The sequence below is a fragment of the Salvelinus fontinalis genome, chromosome 10 (assembly GCF_029448725.1).
Source record: "Salvelinus fontinalis isolate EN_2023a chromosome 10, ASM2944872v1, whole genome shotgun sequence".
Lineage (NCBI taxonomy): Eukaryota > Metazoa > Chordata > Actinopteri > Salmoniformes > Salmonidae > Salvelinus > Salvelinus fontinalis.
This window is the reverse complement of record NC_074674.1, coordinates 24,310,269-24,327,847: the sequence shown is the minus strand read 5'-3', so window position 1 is coordinate 24,327,847 and position 17,579 is coordinate 24,310,269. Positions and strand designations below refer to the sequence as shown.

Sequence of the window (17,579 nt, the reverse complement as noted above, 5' to 3'; positions counted from 1 at the left end):
AAAGAACTTTATCGCTTGAAATATGGACTCAATAATTCTGTTGAAAACTTGCACTGCCCGAGAGAATGAGAGGGAAGCAAATATATATATAGAGAAAGAGTGTGTGTGAGTGTGTGTGTCTTTTTTGGATCCTAATGTGCCATGACTAAACTAATATGTGTTGTAGACTAAACTAAATGAACCAATGTAGAAATGAAAATGTATACGTCTGAGTGTCTGAGTGTGTTGAATGGGGTCCTGGCAGGGCACTGGGCTCTCTACGGCTCTCTGTCTTAACTTCCCGGTGCATTAACTTTTCCACCCACTTTACCAACTAGACTAGCACTCTCCTTATCCACCCACTTTATCACCTAGACTAGCACTCTCCTTATCCACCCACTTTATCACCTAGACTAGCACTCTCCTTATCCACCCACTTTATCACCTAGACTAGCACTCTCCTTATCCACCCACTTTACCACCTAGACTAGCACTCTCCTTATCCACCCACTTTATCACCTAGTCTAGCACTCTTCCTTATCCACCCACTTTATCACCTAGACTAGCACTCTCCTTATCCACCCACTTTATCACCTAGACGAGCACTCTTCCTTATCCACTCACTTTACCACCTAGAAGAGCACTCTTCCTTATCCACCCACTTTACCACCTAGACTAGCACTCTCCTTATCCACCCACTTTATCACCTAGACTAGCACTCTTCTTATCCACCCACTTTATCACCTAGTCTAGCACTCTTCCTTATCCACCCACTTTATCACCTAGACTAGCACTCTCCTTATCCACCCACTTTATCACCTAGACGAGCACTCTTCCTTATCCACTCACTTTACCACCTAGAAGAGCACTCTTCCTTATCCACCCACTTTACCACCTAGACAAGCACTCTCCTTATCCACCCACTTTACCACCTAGACGAGCACTCTTCCTTATCCACCCACTTTACCACCTAGACTAGCACTCTCCTTATCCACCCACTTTACCACCTAGACGAGCACTCTTCCTTATCCACTCGCAAAACCTGCTCCTTCAGCATGACTCCATATCTCATCTTCTCATCCAAAACCAATCAACTCCTCTTCCGGTAGAATAATCCTCTTTTTGTATGGGATGGATGTAAACCTAGAGGTAGCAAGGTCAGTGTTAAGTCTCACCAAACCCTGTGCCATTTAGACCTAAAGGATGAAACACACCATGCTGAAGAATGGTTAAAAGCAGCAGCCGTCCTACGGCCTCTGACCACGTAACATCAGACACCATTTTCTTAAAATTTCCTGACGATTCTACATGTTGAATCGCCCCCGTACGCAGAACCCAGCAGGTGATCTACTGCGGATGGCCAAAATTCTTTACGGTGTGTCTTGTCCTTTTAAGTAACAAAATACTGTAAAACTGGTTTGAAAGCCTGTTTAACCTTCACGAAAACCCAATAGCAGAGGCCACATCTACAGTATCGCAGTCTTCAGTGTGCTGTAACTGTGGACAAAGGAAATGGATCGACTGACAATAAACACAAGACACAGACAGGAGAAGGTGTTTTCCTCCCCTGGTCGTCCTTAAGTGCACTACTGAAGAATGGAGGTGTTAAAGTTCCAGTACAGAGGACCCTAGCGGGAAAAGACTGTCACCACCTCCGAGAGAGGAAGCTCGATCCTCTGAGGGGTCGTCAAAGAGACCTGTCAACAGTGGGAGACGAGGCGATGGAGAATCCATCTTGGCTCTAGGCTGAGCTGAGCACAAAGCCAGATGCTGTCTGTCCTGTCCTGTCCTGTCGTGCTCTCCTACTCTCCTCTCATCTCCACCCCCCTGCTGCTCTGCACTCGTACTGTACGCTCTAACGCTCATCCTTCAAAAACACTGGCACTGGCTGCTGCCTTGGACAGCAAAGGGATGTCTTCATATGTCCTGGGGAGGGGGGATGGTGGTGGGAGCGGGGGCCGATGAGATGATCTACAGGAGCCCCCATCCCGTCTCATCTCCCTAAACATCTCCCGTGTAGGGGGCTAACTAGACCATTGGTTTCCTATACAGTGTGCTGATCCACAGTGTTACTGGGCTACAAAGTTTGACAGTACCTACATCCTGCAGACCGGTACTGCTCTTCTATGTAAAGTAACCCACCATTCAACAGCAAGGACACTCCGTTAGGGACTCACTCAGCACAGCAGGTGGTGAAGCTGTATAGCCTATGTTGCATAATGTGCTGCTGATATATTGCACAATGATTTAGGCAGAGACCTCCTCGTGTGTGTATGGAAACAGGCAGGAGAGGGGGAAGTGAAGAGGGAGAGGAGTGGAGAGAGTAGAGGAAAGGAGAAAAGAGGGGAGGAGAAAGGGAGAGGACAGAGGAAAGGAGAATGGAACTGGTGAGGAGAGGAAATTAAGAGGTGGAACGGTAAGTCCAGAACTTACCTCAAAGGGTGTCTCAAAGCCCTCTACGATGCCCCCCACCATGAGTAGACCGTCAGGGGTAATTCCCATACCCTGGTACACCCAGTCCACACGCTCCACCAGGGCACAATCCACATACAGCGCCAGTCTAGCGGATGACACACTCACAGCCACATGGTGCCACTGGTCGTCAGACAGACTACTGACTGGGAACCTGGGAATCCGGTCAAAACAATACAATTGGTAATATCATACAGTATGGCAAACATTACTGAGAAGGAAGTGTATGTCACTGTTATGTATTGTTTTGGCTATAATGTGAAGTGTGTAGTGAATGTTGGCCCTGCAATAGTAGTTTCTCTCAAAAGGTTTAACTTCCATGACAGTTCAATGAAATACAGTAACACTACAAATACAGATCTCATGCACTGTAAAAGTACCTAAAAAAGTCAACAAAACGACTCTGTCCATCTTCGGGCTAAGTCTGTTGGCTTTCTTACAGTGATGTATTGCTTCAAACCACCGTGGCTTATGAAAAGAGGAGCAAGCAACCTGTCACTAGGCTTTAGAAAAACAGACCTTAAATCGCTTCACCCTCAGTCAAAACACACATGCATGTACACAAATACACACACACACATAATGATGGGCAGACAGACAGACAGAGACAGGCTTACTCGTAGAGGCGCTGTTGCGTCCCGATGAAGGTGAGTGTGTACGCACTGATGCGCAGCTGCAGCAGGATGTGGCTGTCGTGGCTGAGCAGGGTGAGCACACTGTGTTCGTCTAGCTGAGGGCTCCGCAGCTGCACCAATAGGCTGAACTCATCTGCAAACCTGTACAACACAAAGCCGGTACACAGTGTCGGTCTAAGTGTGTGTGTGTGTGTGTGTGTGTGTGTGTGTGTGTGTGTGTGTGTGTGTGTGTGTGTGTGTGTGTGTGTGTGTGTGTGTGTGTGTGTGTGTGTGTGTGTGTGTGTGTGTATACATGCATGCTTAAATGGGAAGGTTTACCCATTAGTGAAGAGTTCTGCTAGGGGCAGGGCCAGGGTGGAGTACTGTCCCACCTGCAGCACCGGACACCTCTTAGCATCCAGAGACATGGAGGCATTGCTGCTGTTGGACACCTGCAGCGAGAGTTCTTCTAGAAGGTTCACCTCCTCTGTGGAGGGAAAGAGAAGACAGACACAGTCAAATAAAGCTGTGTAGCAGTCATGGCGGGTTCAAGCGTTAACTGTCAGTTCACAATTCTGTTGTCCCTATGGAGGCAGACCCCTATCTACTCATCTGTGACACTCAGCTACCATTCCAAAGATCACCCTGTGAAAAGAAACTCCCTTTTACCACCCTGAATGGACTTCTGACCATAAAGTACCACACAATTTATTTTCTGTGAAAAGAGAGTCAAAAACAGCCACCTCATTCGATCCACTTTGCCCATCAATGAATATACTAAATTGGTAAAGACTATTTTGTGAACCGCTCCTTCTGGGTTCCCGAGGGCTAGTAAAAATACCACCAGTTTACAAATGGTGCTACTGTTGTGTGACCCATAGTACCCTCCACTGTTTAGGATCTCCTTCATGATCTAATTTCCTGTTTGCGGACGCAGGCACAGAAGGCCTTTCTGTTTACGTAGCATGCCATGGGTAAGTGCCATTCGTCATGCCCTGCCATGATGGTGGAGCCTGTGGGCTTTTAATGAGGAGCTGTGGGCTGAGGAGTGTCTCCTAAAGGCTTATGAATACAGCGATTGATCATTGGTGGAGAAAATCAGTGAGCACTGAAAGAGATGTATTGCTGTGTTTTGATTGGGTTGTACCCAGCAGTGCTTGAGCTTATTCCAAGACCAGCTGGGAACTCCACTATCTAAGAGGAGGAGGGCTTGAGGCCAATTAGACAAACAGGAAGTGCATTTGCCCAGCAGGCACTTCAGGCATGCAAATCAATTAGCCTACTGTTCATGTCATAATGTACATATCATTGCTACAATAACCTAACGTAGAAGGTGTGGAAAGACCGGGGAAACGGAGGTTAGGTTGAAAATACTGTATCCCTGAAAACCAGAAACATCCGCTTTCTGCCAACGGCGCTAATGATGGTGCTACAGTAGCCTACCTGGCGGCTGTAATTTCAATGCTGAAGGACCGAGACAATGTATATGTTCGAATCAATCAAGGTTAGCACTAGGCCTTAATTAACCAGCCACTATCTATTACTCAGCCACAGACGCAAACCTTTTCCCCCACCCGTATCTACTGAATGCCTGTCAGCCCCTCTAAGTTGAATGAGGCCCTTCTGCACCCCTAGTACAGTACCAGACATATATCATCAGAAGAGTCAGTGTAAGATACAGTATATGGTCACACTGTCTTGCCCTCTGGAATGGAGCTGAAGGACCATAACCCTATCTGGTGTCACAGTCAGCATTCCAGCATTCCACTGGTCCACACACACACATACATACAGTGCCTTCACAAAGTATTCACACCCCTGTACTTTTCCCACATTTTGTTGTCTTACAAAGTGGGATTCAAATTGATTTAGTTGTCATTTTTTTTTGTCAACGATACACAAAATACTCTGAAATGTCAAACTGGGAGAATTAAAAAAAAAACATTTGTAAAAAGAATCTGTGAAAATAAAACACTCATATTTCTTGATTAGATAAGTATTCAACCCTCTGAGTCAATGCACGTTAGAATCGACTTTGGCAGCGATTACAGCTGTGAGTGTTTCTGGGTAAGTCTCTAAGAGCTTTGCACCCTTGTATTGTACAATGTTTGCACATTATTCTTTAAAAAATCATTCAAGCCTTGTCCAGAAGGTTGTTGATCATTGCTAGACAGCCATTTTCAAGTCATTTTCAAGTCCATTTTCAAGTCTTGCCATTTTCAAGCCGATTTAAGTCAACATTTTAACTAAGCCACTCAGGAACATTCAATGTCATCTTGGTAAGCCAGTGTATATTTGGCCTTGTGTTTTTGGATATTGTTCTGCTGAAAGGTGAATTTGTCTCCCAGTGTCTGTTGGAAAGCAGACAGAACCAGGTTTTCCTCTAGTATTTTGCCTGTACTTAGCTCTATTCTGATTATTTGTATCATAAAAAACTCCCTAGTCCTTGAGCATGGGCGCAAGACTTCACCTGAAAGTGGGGGTGCAAAAAAAAAGAAAAAGGAAAAAAAAGTTTAACAAAATAATAATTGGGATTTTTTTAATCCATTTCCGACATGGGGAATCTATATTTAGGAACAGAACACAACAATTGTTTTACATTCTGCCACAATAAATGATATTGAACTTGAGTACTCTAATGAAAAACAATAAACTATGTGTGCATTTATCTAAGCCTTTATGCAAACAGCGAGCAACAACGCCTAATTTATCATAACCCTGCCAACCCTACTCCTGCTCCCTCTATCCAGGGCTCAACGGCTCAACATCGCCAGTCCACTAACCACCGGCCCTGGCAACAATCATTATGCACACCTGCTCCCCTAGATTTGGCATGAGTCCCCATTGTACTCAATTTCCAGCGAGACTATTCAAGCCATCGACTCATTGATGATTGAAGATGATTGAAGATGATGGGCGATCGGCAAATGCAGTCTGAACCTGCTGGCATCCTGGCACAACATCAACATCGCTCTAATCACAGTCAAAAGACAGTTGAAGCAACTTGAGTGGACTTATGTAAAGACTCTGTAAGACATATTATATATATAAATATACTCTACCGTTCAAAAGTTTGGGGTCACTTAGAATTTTCCTTGTTTTTGAAAGAAAAGCACATTTTTTGTCCATTAAAATAACATAAAATGTATCAGAAATACAGTGTAGACATTGGTAATGTTGTTATTGACTATTGTAGCTGGAAACAGCTGATTTTAAATGGAATAGCTACATAGGCGTACAGAGGCCCAATATTAGCAACCATCAGTCCTGTGTTCCAATGGCATGTTGTGTTAGCTAATTAAAAGTTTATAATTTTAAAAGGCTAATTGATCATTAGAAAACACTTATGCAATTATGTAAGCACAGCTGAAAAACGTTGTTCTGATTAAAGAAGCAATAAAACTGGCCTTCTTTAGACTAGTTGAGTATCTGGAGCATCAGCATTTTTGTGATCGATTACAGACTCAAAATGGCCAGAAACAAAGCACTTTCTTCTGAAACTCTCAGTCTATAATTGTTCTGAGAAATGAAGGCTATTCCATGCGAGAAATTGCCAAGGAACTGAAGATCTCGTACAACACTGTGTACTACTCCCTTCACAGAACAGCTCAAACTGGCTTTAACAAGAATAGAAAGAGGAGTACACCAGTCTCAACGTCAACAGTGAAGATGCTGGCCTTCATCACTTGCTGCTTATATTCAGTCAACACATATATCTCAAGAATAGCATGGAATATAGTAGAAAAAAATGTGCAGTTTCCAAAAGCATAATCTCAAAACTTTCAATTGAGGAACCACTGTAGTTGCCCTTCTTTGCGAGGCATTGGAAAACCTCCCTGGTCTTTGTGGTTGAATCTGTTGACTCAAGGGGGTTGAATACTTTGAATACTTATTGACTCAAGACTCAGCTTTTCATTAAAAACAAATTAAGAACATAATTCTACTTTGACATTTTGGGGTATTGTTTATAGGCCAGTGACAAAAAAATCTAAATTTAATCCATTTCAAATTCAGGTTGTAAAACAAGGTGTGAATAGTTTCTGAAGGCACTGTAAGAGGCGCACGCACAATCTGTTTGGTAACCAGAAACACTAACAAAGCCATTAATTTGAGTAATGGCCGTGTCACTTCTTTCTGCTGGCAGGTCAAAATGGAGCAAGATGTCAAGTTAGTCTGAAACTAGTTTGTTTAACATCTGATTTCAGGTCAGGACAGTTCATAATGGCATATAGCCACAAATGAGCGTCCCAGATATACAATAGCTAATTCACTCTCTTTGAGATGAAGTCCACATGTGGCGATAGTATCATCTTAGATTTCATTTAGCCTAAAATGTTTACAACAGATGAGAAATGGAGCAACTTCAGATAGCAAATAATGATATTACAGTAGGTATGTGGAGACAGAACCCATGCTTGTGGATTTACGATTGTTCAAACGAATTCCACTGTCTCTTGATGGAAACTATGAAGTTGCCTCAGGCATGTTTTAATGTGTGAACAATTGAATTAAAAGGACTTCACTTAGACCTGGCTTCATGCCAACACATCAAACTTACGGTACCCTATCCCTCCCGGCCCCGCCCCGTCATCTGAACTGTATGGCCAAATCCTTTTAAAGAGAGGCTGATGAAAAGTTGAGGGCATTGTTTACTTCGCCCAAAATCTGTCCACGTGAGATAAGCCCTTTTTTGTTTGGATGTCGATTTACAAATCAAATGAAATTGTATTTGTCACATGCGCCGAAAACAACAGGTGTTGACCGTACCGTGAAATGCTTACTTACAAGCCCCTAACCAACAATACAGTTCAAGAAATAGAGTTAAGAAAATATTTACTAAATAAATCAAAGTAAAAAATCTAAATGACATAACAATAACAAGGTTTGATGAATTGTTCAGTCTTCTTAAAGCTTGGGGGTAGAAGCTGTTAATAAGGAGCCCTTTGGACCTAGACTTGATGCTCCGGTATCGCTTGCCGTGTGGTAATAGAGAGAACAATCTATGACTTGGGTGTCTGGAGTCTTTGACAATTTTTTTGGCCTTCTTCTGACACTGCCTAGTATATAGGTTCTGGACGGTAAGAAGCTAGGCCCCAGTGATGTACGTGAGGCTTATTTGATCGAATAGAAGTATCAACGTTTAGGCTATTACAAATTTACTGATACTGTATAAGTGGATGCACATGGCTTTGCCGGCAACTTTGAGAAAAACAACTTAGTAACTGTTGTTCACACACGTATCTTCCCTCTCATTGGCAGGAATGGTCCCACCTGATCTCGCCTCCTCCCACCTGCCTTCAATCTTTGAGGACATGTATTTCCATTGTTAGAGCGGTCACTTGACTATCTTGTCAATATAATAAATCATCTTTGTTTACACTTTGTCCTGGGGAGATATATCCAGACCCTTGCATGGGAGAGAGAGATTCTCACACTCTGGGGCATTCCTCTCAGACACTTCATGTCTTTGCTGAACACACACACACCACACCACATGCTTTGGAGGCCATCGGGAGGGATAGGATATGGGCGCTCCGGGAGGGCTGCAGCAAGAACCTTGTTGTTCAAGCTAAAGCTCAACACAAAGTCCTTAATGGGGGACAGAGTCATAAAGAGTCATGTGATAAGCTTAGCCAGGTGTGATCCAGCTGCATCCAATCAGTACCTTGTTTACAGCTGGGGGACAGGGGAAAGTGACCTTCTCCTCCAATGATGTTTATTCATAAAAAAATGAATTCATTATTGGGCTGGCCTGGGGCACAATGAAAACCAGCTGACCATTTATTGTTAAGGATTAAGACTCAGTTGTAGTTGACACACTGGGAGCTGAAAAACATTCTCACACACGTATTAAACCACTAAGGATTTAAACCCTTGGGGCCTCATTTATAAACTGTGCGTACTTACAAAATATACCCCAAAATGTGTGTGGACCAGTTTCCACACAAAAGTTGGCATTTATAAAAAGTAAACTTCATGTGAGAAACTTTAGTGCACATCTGTGCTAGTGCACATCTGCTAGTGGTTGACATATTGTATTGCAAGCTGGCAAGTATTTTGTGCAAATGGGGGGTATGATGAAAAGCTTATTCATAAAAAATAAAAAAATTAAACAGGAAAACATATTAACAAGAATGCAAACATTTGCCATTAGTGAGAAAAGCTCAAATCTCTGTTTCATTTTTAGAATCTAAAATAATAAGACATTGGAATCTTATACCGTAATTAGACAGGAATATTTTTCCAATTTATTTTATTATCCTAACCATTGCAGAATATATATATATATATTACCGAAGGAGCCATACAAAAAATTACCATGCATTTTTTGGAGCAGCCAGCACTACAAAGTTTCAGAATTCACAGGCAGTCCACCATATTTAGGTTGGGATCAGAGCTGATGAAAAACATTGTTGAATTCAAATATTCTGCTGACAGGTCCACGACAATTTGCCATTGTTTACTCTTTCAGGATCTGACACGCTCCTTTTCCAGATAGAGCATAAATGACTGTTAAAGATTAAAACTTCTCATCAATACAGTAAATAGACTGGTAGGGTATGACAGTATGGGTAGGCAACAGTATTGCTGTGCAATAGGAGTGCGACATCATTGCCTATTTAATCTCAGAGCCTATACCAAGGCAGGACATATAAACCAAATAACCTATTGATAAATAAAATATTGGACAACAATTTGTCTTTTGCTTGACGTGGCCTAATGCCAATAGTTCCAAATTATACAGCAAATAAAGGGAAGGGGAAAGGGGATATCTAGTCAGTTGAACAACTGAATGCATTCAACTAAAATAAACCAAGCAGTCAAATAAGGAAATGGTTCCAACATTTTCCCATATGGGATTTTAGAAACAATTAAAATAAGGGCTGTGTTTTGTGTAGGCTCACCCTGGCGTGACGCTTTGATAACCGTGTAAATTTCTCTAGGACAAGGTGACTTTTATCAATATATTTGTCTGTATTTACCCATGAAAAATGAAATGCTGATTAGCTGCTAATGTGGCTATCATAAAGAACTACAAATGCCATGATGATCTGGGTGAGACTTCCGAATCGAGGAAAAGGAAAGAATGTCTGGATTAACTATCTAATGTTAGCTAAATGTAGTAATGAAAAATTGGCAACATTTCTTTAAATTGATAATTCTATGAACGGTCTTGTGCAAGTTTTAAATTGACACAATACCTGTTTAGCAATGGTTTTAGCTACAGATGATATGCAGGAGCTTGTAGGGATTTGTAGTCTTGCAAGATGTTCACTAATAATGGTAATTAGCATTTTCAAATATGAGAGTAAATAGAGCCGAATATATTGATGAAAGTAATCTTGTCCGAGAGAGATTTACATGGTTATCAAAACGTCATGCCAGGGTAAGCCTAACAGGAAACATCCCTATGTATGGCGTGCGCCAAGTTTATAAATCTCAACATTTTTGTACAGACTTTTCAGAAATGTCGCACGCAGAAATTTAGTGGGATATTTACATAATGGTTATATATGAGGCACCTGATGCACTTCGTTAAGCCCCCACTGGTGGTATTTAAGAAAGAAAATGTTCTGTTACCATCTTGTGCCCTAGAGGGAAAAAAACAGAACATTTTCATGTGCTTTCTTCCGGCAGCATAATCAAAGGATCAAACCATTACTGTGAGGATAACGGGGGGTGGCTGCCAGTCACGTCTGTTCTATTCCCCGCTAATGAAAGTGAAACAGATGTTGTTCAGTAGGAGACAAGTCTGCATCAGCAAACATGGTAAGAGAAGGGGGGGAAAGTGGTGGTATTGAAGTGTGCATGTAGGAAGAGAGAGAGAGAGAGAGAGAGAGAGAGAAAGGTATGTACAGTATGAGATATGAGGGAAGAGCGGTATGGAGAAGAGCCAGGAAGACAGCAGACTACAGCTGTATAACATCATCATTAAGTGGCTAAATCAACATACAGTACTGTATCTCTCCACCTTTTCTGAGAGTACCCTGTCTTCTGCCCCCTTCCATAAATCTCCCAGGGTCCCCTCTCGTGAGGGGAAGGACAGGGAGGAATCCACCATGTTCACCAAGAGCACCCAACTCAACGGTAATACAGACACTGCATACTAGTGCTGCTGGTGGTGGTGATACATAGGAAAGGCTTCAGCCTGGTGGCCAGATATGTTTGTGCTTTATCCAACTGTCATTTTTAGTAAACTTGTCGTGCCATGCCTATGGCAAAAAATAAATAAATGGCAACCAAGCTAGATAAGCTCGGGAGAGTTCATTCAGAAAAGTGTATGAGATGTACTGTTAGCATCACTCTCGTTAAGGTGTTATGACTTTAAAAAAAATTGTATAATTGTTCTGTAAATTATCGCAAGATTTTAAATGCCCACACCAGTAGAAATACACTTTTTCAAGCTGAAAGAATTTGGCCAAAGCTTACCCATGATGATGCACAATGATTTTAGTCAATAAGGTATCGTTTTAGTCGAAGTATTACATTTACATTTAAGTCATTTAGCAGACGCTCTTATCCAGAGCGACTTACAAATTGGTGCATTCACCTTATGACATCCAATATTTGGGCTTGAAGTGACAAATACGAACCACCCACTTTGTGCCAGTCTATGTGAATCCGGTGTATGACATACACATTATTTTTAGTCTACGTTTTGTTTCAGGGATGTGCTTTATTTGAATATTACCAGCATGGCATTGTTCATTAATCAGAAACAGCTGCAAAGTTATTCCTCTTTGTTACTGAGGTGAGCCAAACAGCCTTGTGTCCAATTGTTTTTGCACTTCCAATTTTAACTTATTTTTGTCTGTATTAAAAATATATATCTGACCATTTTATAAACGGTATAATTGTGTGATATGATAGCATTTTGCACACCCGCTCACCCCCCGTCGCCCCAAGATGAATGGGTTTGACTACTAAAGTTTTGCCTCACTACACTGTCCACTGCTTTGATTGGTTTAACGTCAGCTAGAAACCCCAAGTGTCTATCCAGATAATGAAAAGGCACCCACAAAAGAAAATTCAATGAACCTATAGATAAATGTCACTTACGTGGATGATCATGAGCAAAGTCATTGTCATTTGACTTCCCCTGTGAGAACGATGAGCATGGACTGACTTGGCTTTGCTGTACCGCAGCCGAAGCCTGCCTGCAGCCTACCAAAGGTTGTATCGGGTCCATTACAATGTAGCAAAAAGCATATCAGCTATCTTTCAATAGTTATCCATATTACCAGACCTTCATCTTATTCTTTCTAACTATTTCTATGGTGGATTCGTGGCCACAATTCATGGAAGATGCCAAAACTTTGGAGATAACAATAGATGGTGAAGTCAAAGATAGACCAGTGGTTTCCATCTGTGGTTTCCACCTGGTTTCCAGCTAGCTAGATATCAACTCCATGTGGAAATTCCCACAACCAATTCATGAATATGTATAAGTAGACTTCGTCATTCTACTGAGGTAGAGCCTAAATGTGCATTTCATCTCTAGGACAGGAAATTACGTTGTGGCGGCAACTTCCTTTTGGGGAGTCCTTTAAATGGCAGACAGCTAATCCTTAAAACAGAAAGACTCACTGTCAACCAACCTTACATATTAGGCCTGATGTCTCCTGTACTATATAATTGGAAAAGCTGTAGTTCTGTGAGGACAGCTACATCCTCAGTCTGTCCTCTGACTATCTGCCTAAGAATGCATCATTTGTTTAAAGCACACGTACATATGGCTCTCTGTATGCTGCATTACAGTAAAAGACTATACATTCCTGAATTTGCCACGCATTGTGCGGCGCAGGTGTTGATGGGTCTCGATGAGTCTTTCCCAAAGTCCATATGACAAGGTTTGTTTGACCAGTTTGAGGGGTGACTTTCTGGATATTACCATTGACAGCCCCACATGTACTGTCCCAAGCAGACCTGACCGACCCACTCTCTCTCTCTAATGGGCTATTCCTGCTCTCTGAGGCATCAGAGAGCCGTCAGTCGTCCTCTACTCCTCTCCTCTGGCCGTGGCAGCAACTCTCACATTCACACAGGATTGATGGGCTGTGATAGCAGAGAGGCAGAGACAGAGACTTCTTAACAGACTAAACAGCTCAACATGAGATCACACGATACTCCCAGGCTGGGGGTAGGGGGAGAGGAGGATAGGAGGAGAGAGGGTGTGGGCCACAGGCTCTGAACGGCAGGTTGGGACACTAAGCTGGGGGTGATGGGGTCCGTCTTGAGCTCATGTGCTGTATAATGAGAACAGACAGCTGACCCTGGCCATGATGTCCTAAGCTACGAAACAACATCTCCACTTTCGCTGATCCTCAACACTGGGGCCCCACAAGGGTGCGTGCTTAGCCCCCTCCTGTACTTCCTGTTCACCCACGACTGCGTGGCCACGCACGCCTCCAACTCAATCATTACACCAGTAGTATGCTTGATTACCAACAATGATGAGACAGCCGACAGGGAGGAGGTGAGGGCTCTGGGAGTGTGGTGCCAGGAAAATAACCTCTTACTCAACATCAACAAAACAACTGAGATGATCGTGGACTTCAGGGAACAGCAAAGGGAGCACCCCCCTATCCACATCGACGGGACCGCAGTGGAGAAGGTGGAAAGCTTCAAGTTCCTCAGCATACATATCACTGACAAACGGAAATGCTCCACCCACACAGACAGTGTGGTGAAGAAGACGTAACAGCGCCTCTACAACCTCAGGAGGCTGAGGAAATTTGGCTTGGCTGTATCACCGGCAGGTATGGCAACTGCACCGCCCGCAACCGCAGGGCTCTCCAGAGGGTGGTGCGGTCTGCCCAACGCATCACCGGGGGCAAACTACCTACAGCGCCCGATGTAACAGGAAGGCCAAAAAGATCATCAAGGACAACAACCACCTGAGCTACTGCCTGTTCACACCGCTATCATCCAGAAGGCGAGGTCAGTACAGGTGCATCAAAGCTGGGACCGAGAGACTGAAAAACAGCTTCTTTCTCAAGGCCATCCGACTGTTAAATAGCCATTATTAGCACATTAGAGACTGCTGCCTATATACATAGACTTGAATCACTGGCCACTTTAATAAATGGAACACTAGTCACTTTAAAAAAAAAATATATCTTCCATTACTCATCTCATACGTATATACTGTATTCTATACTATTCTACTGTATCTTAGTCTATGCCGCTCTGACATTGCTCATCCAAATATTTATATATTCTTAATTACATTCCTTTACTTAGATTGTGTGTATTGGGTATATGTTGTGAAATTGTTAAATATTACTTGTTAGATATTACTGCACTGTCGGAGTTAGAAACACAAGCATTTCACTATACCCGCAATTACATTTGCTAAACACGTGTATGTGACCAAGAAAATTTGATTTTGATTTGATTTGAATGTGTTTAAGTATTTTATTATTTTGAAGTACAGCCATTGAGCAAGACGCAAGCTATTGAGAAATATGCATAAGTACGTGTATTAAACATGCACAAACACACACACACACAAAAGCTAAAAGCCCACCACCCATCTGATTTGCCTCAGGTACTTGACATAATTTTAATAGTCTTGACATAAGTAGCTTTGATATCGTTCATCTAGAAAATAATGAAAATATTTGGAAACAAATTTTACTTCAGCAAGTTACTTCAGCCAAAGCCTCAGTAGCCAATGAAGGAAACATTTAAAAACATGTTCAACATGTTTAAAACCCCCAAAATTCAGTCTCATTCTAGAAGTGTGATGCTATGCAGTGTAAATATGAACACAGACCTTCTGGAATGGGTTGTTTTTGTATGTGTGGTTCTGGCACAGTCAGGAGAGGAAGGCAGTGAAGAGGAGGCCAAGAGGAAAGCCTTACAAACCATTGCAGAACAAAGTCAGAAATCCCAACTCATCGCCCCCTCTCTCCCTCTCTGCTCTGGCATCACCTCTCCAATCTTCAGGTTCAGACAACATTGAAGTGTGTAAAGAGATTAGCTCTACAGATTAGCTCTTGCCAGTCTCCTACAGTAGGTCCTACAGCTCAGCTCTCATAGGAGCCCTACATGGAGACTTGGAGACTGGCGTCCGTCCAAAAGTATAGCATATTCACATCCAGTCTCCAGTGTGATAATGGCTATCAGACTTGGCAGAGGCCCAGTCTACCAGTCAGGCAGTCAGCCAGCCAGCCAATCAGATATACAGACCTATTGCAGAGCCATTTCCTGGTTGATAAAATTCTAATAGTTTGCCTAATTTCAGTTTATGTGACAAAACAACAAGTCATTGTGTAAGGAATCAAGGTACCATCTAAACTACTGTCAAATATATTTTACATAACAACAAATATAGTATTTTCAGTTGTTTGAAGCTGGTGTACAAAACCGAAAGTAAAAGATGCTAAAACTAAACTTAAGAATGGGAAGCATAGCAATAGTGCACATAGAACATATCTACTGCTTCTTAGACTTGCTTTCAATGAGAATGACAAATCTATAACTCACATTTCTATGTGGATCTGTTCGGTCGCCCAAAAAGTTACATATTGTAGCTTTAATATTAGAGTTATTTTACAATACTGATGGCAGATCAGCTCCTAGAGAGATATTACCACCTACGGCTGCAAATATTGAGGGGGCTTAATCCAATGCTTACCCAATAAAAATGCACTAAATCACCGATTTGGCACATAATTGTGTACGTTAGGCTACATATCATGAAATATGTTGAGACAAATTTCAGACAGTAGCAAAATAGAACTGAATTGATTGAACATGACATGTATTTCAATATGAATGAAATAGGCCTAAAGCTTACTGTTTATATTTTAACGCAGTCATCTCGGTTTTCATTTGAAGCATATTTGTACACATTGCTTGTTTGTATCAAACATTGGCAACTTTAGTCAACTTTGTTCTGAAGTTATCGCGTCCAGAGAGCGACGGATAAACCACGTGATTCCATATTTATCTTCTGTGTATAAAGTGACACGGGAGGGCAAAAAAGCATCTAAAGACATACTTAGCTACAAGTGGTCTGAGGCAGGTGTTAGATAGCAAGCATTTTCAAGTGCAACTTTAATAACGATGGTTTTGGGAAACAGCTTGGAGGTTGAACTATGCTACAATGCTACAAAAGGTTCTAACGATGAACCTAGCCTTAAGACGCTTTTGGGATACCGGCCCTGGTTGGTATACAGATTCATTCAAACGACACAAAACACTGTTGATCATATTGGAACCACCTGTTGGTTTGTCAGTTCACTGGTACAATTAAGGATACAGTAGGTGTTGAAACTATGAGGTTGATAAAAATGGAGAAGACAGAACTTTCCTCGTAAATTCAAAGCCTCCAGGAGCATCAGAAAATCTCCTTATTCCTTCCCTCCCGTCCTTTGAAGGTGCAGCAGCTGTCACTCAAAGGCAGGTTCAGACCTGACGCGCAGGCGAATCGTGGGTCACTGCCTTGGGACACAAAGCCTGAATGTTCTCCTCTGACCTGGCCTCTCAACTCTGGCTACGCCACATTGGCTTTATGAGCTGGTCACTGATGCCCTTCCACTGCTTCAGACAGCCAGGCACGTTTTTACTGTTTATATCTCCCTCCATATGGTACGCACCATAACCCTGTGGGATATCCAGAATGCACCGCTCATAACTATTTGTGCTCGTAAATATCCTGCATAATAGTCCATAGAGCGGCCTAAGAACAAAAAGGAAACAGTCCTGGTGCTTCATTTCTCTTTTTGGGGAATTTAGGGATGGTTGAAGACTGTATCACATCAATTATTATAGATGGTGACAATGGGAATGAGAGCAGTGTGTCAGAGGTCAGAGTGCAGGTGTGAAGGGACCAGTGTGAGAAAGGTCTTGTGTGTTTTTTTTACCGTGATTCAGCCTTGGCCACATACAGTAACATAAGCAAAATCTGGCACAAGGCCAGCAATCTGCGATGTTTGGTTCCCAAACTGTGTGGCGCAGTTTGTGTCATTAAAGTTTGGGAAGCCCTGTCCATTTTCAGTACTGGGGGTATTCCCCACGGAGCCAGTGGTTAGCAGTGGACGCTATTAGCCATTAGCCCTAAATCATAAGCAAACCCACGTCATCCCCAAACCCCGCCCCCCCCTCCTCATCCTGCATCCCCTGGTATGGACCCCCTCCAGGCCCCCTAATCAGGAGAAGGCCTGCCATGCCGGCCTTCCCTGGGATCACGTTACTGTAATAGGCCGGGATGGGCCAGTGGATATCCCAATTACTCTAGTCCAATTACTGGGCCCTGCCTGGGGAGGACGTAGGCCTAATAGGAACATAATTAAAGACTTCCTCCTGCCTCAATGAAAAAGCAGTGGATTCACCGGCAGAGATAAATGTACAGAGCAGGAGAGAGGACCATTCTCTATTCTCTTCTCCAGATCACCCACTTCCTCATCCACAAAGCTGTGGATGTTGAGCTGGCCTGAATGGTATGGCAGGAACATTTAGTTTTCACCTGCAGACTTTAAAGTATGTACATCCCAAGCAAGAAAC

General features: G+C 42.7%; 1 protein-coding gene across 1 annotated transcript in view; it reads right to left on the bottom strand.

Annotated features, from left to right (window-relative positions):
- Nucleotides 1-17,243, bottom strand: part of LOC129863254 (collagen alpha-2(XI) chain-like) — a 92,337-nt gene extending 75,094 nt beyond the window's left edge. The window contains exons 1-4 of the mRNA XM_055935158.1: nt 17,150-17,243; nt 3,405-3,552; nt 3,069-3,227; nt 2,413-2,605 (exon numbers count right to left, since the gene is read on the bottom strand). Coding sequence (XP_055791133.1) covers nt 2,413-2,605; nt 3,069-3,227; nt 3,405-3,552; nt 17,150-17,243 — 594 coding nt within the window. The remainder of the gene's footprint in view (nt 1-2,412; nt 2,606-3,068; nt 3,228-3,404; nt 3,553-17,149) is intronic.
- Between the last annotated feature and the right edge of the window lie 336 nt (nt 17,244-17,579).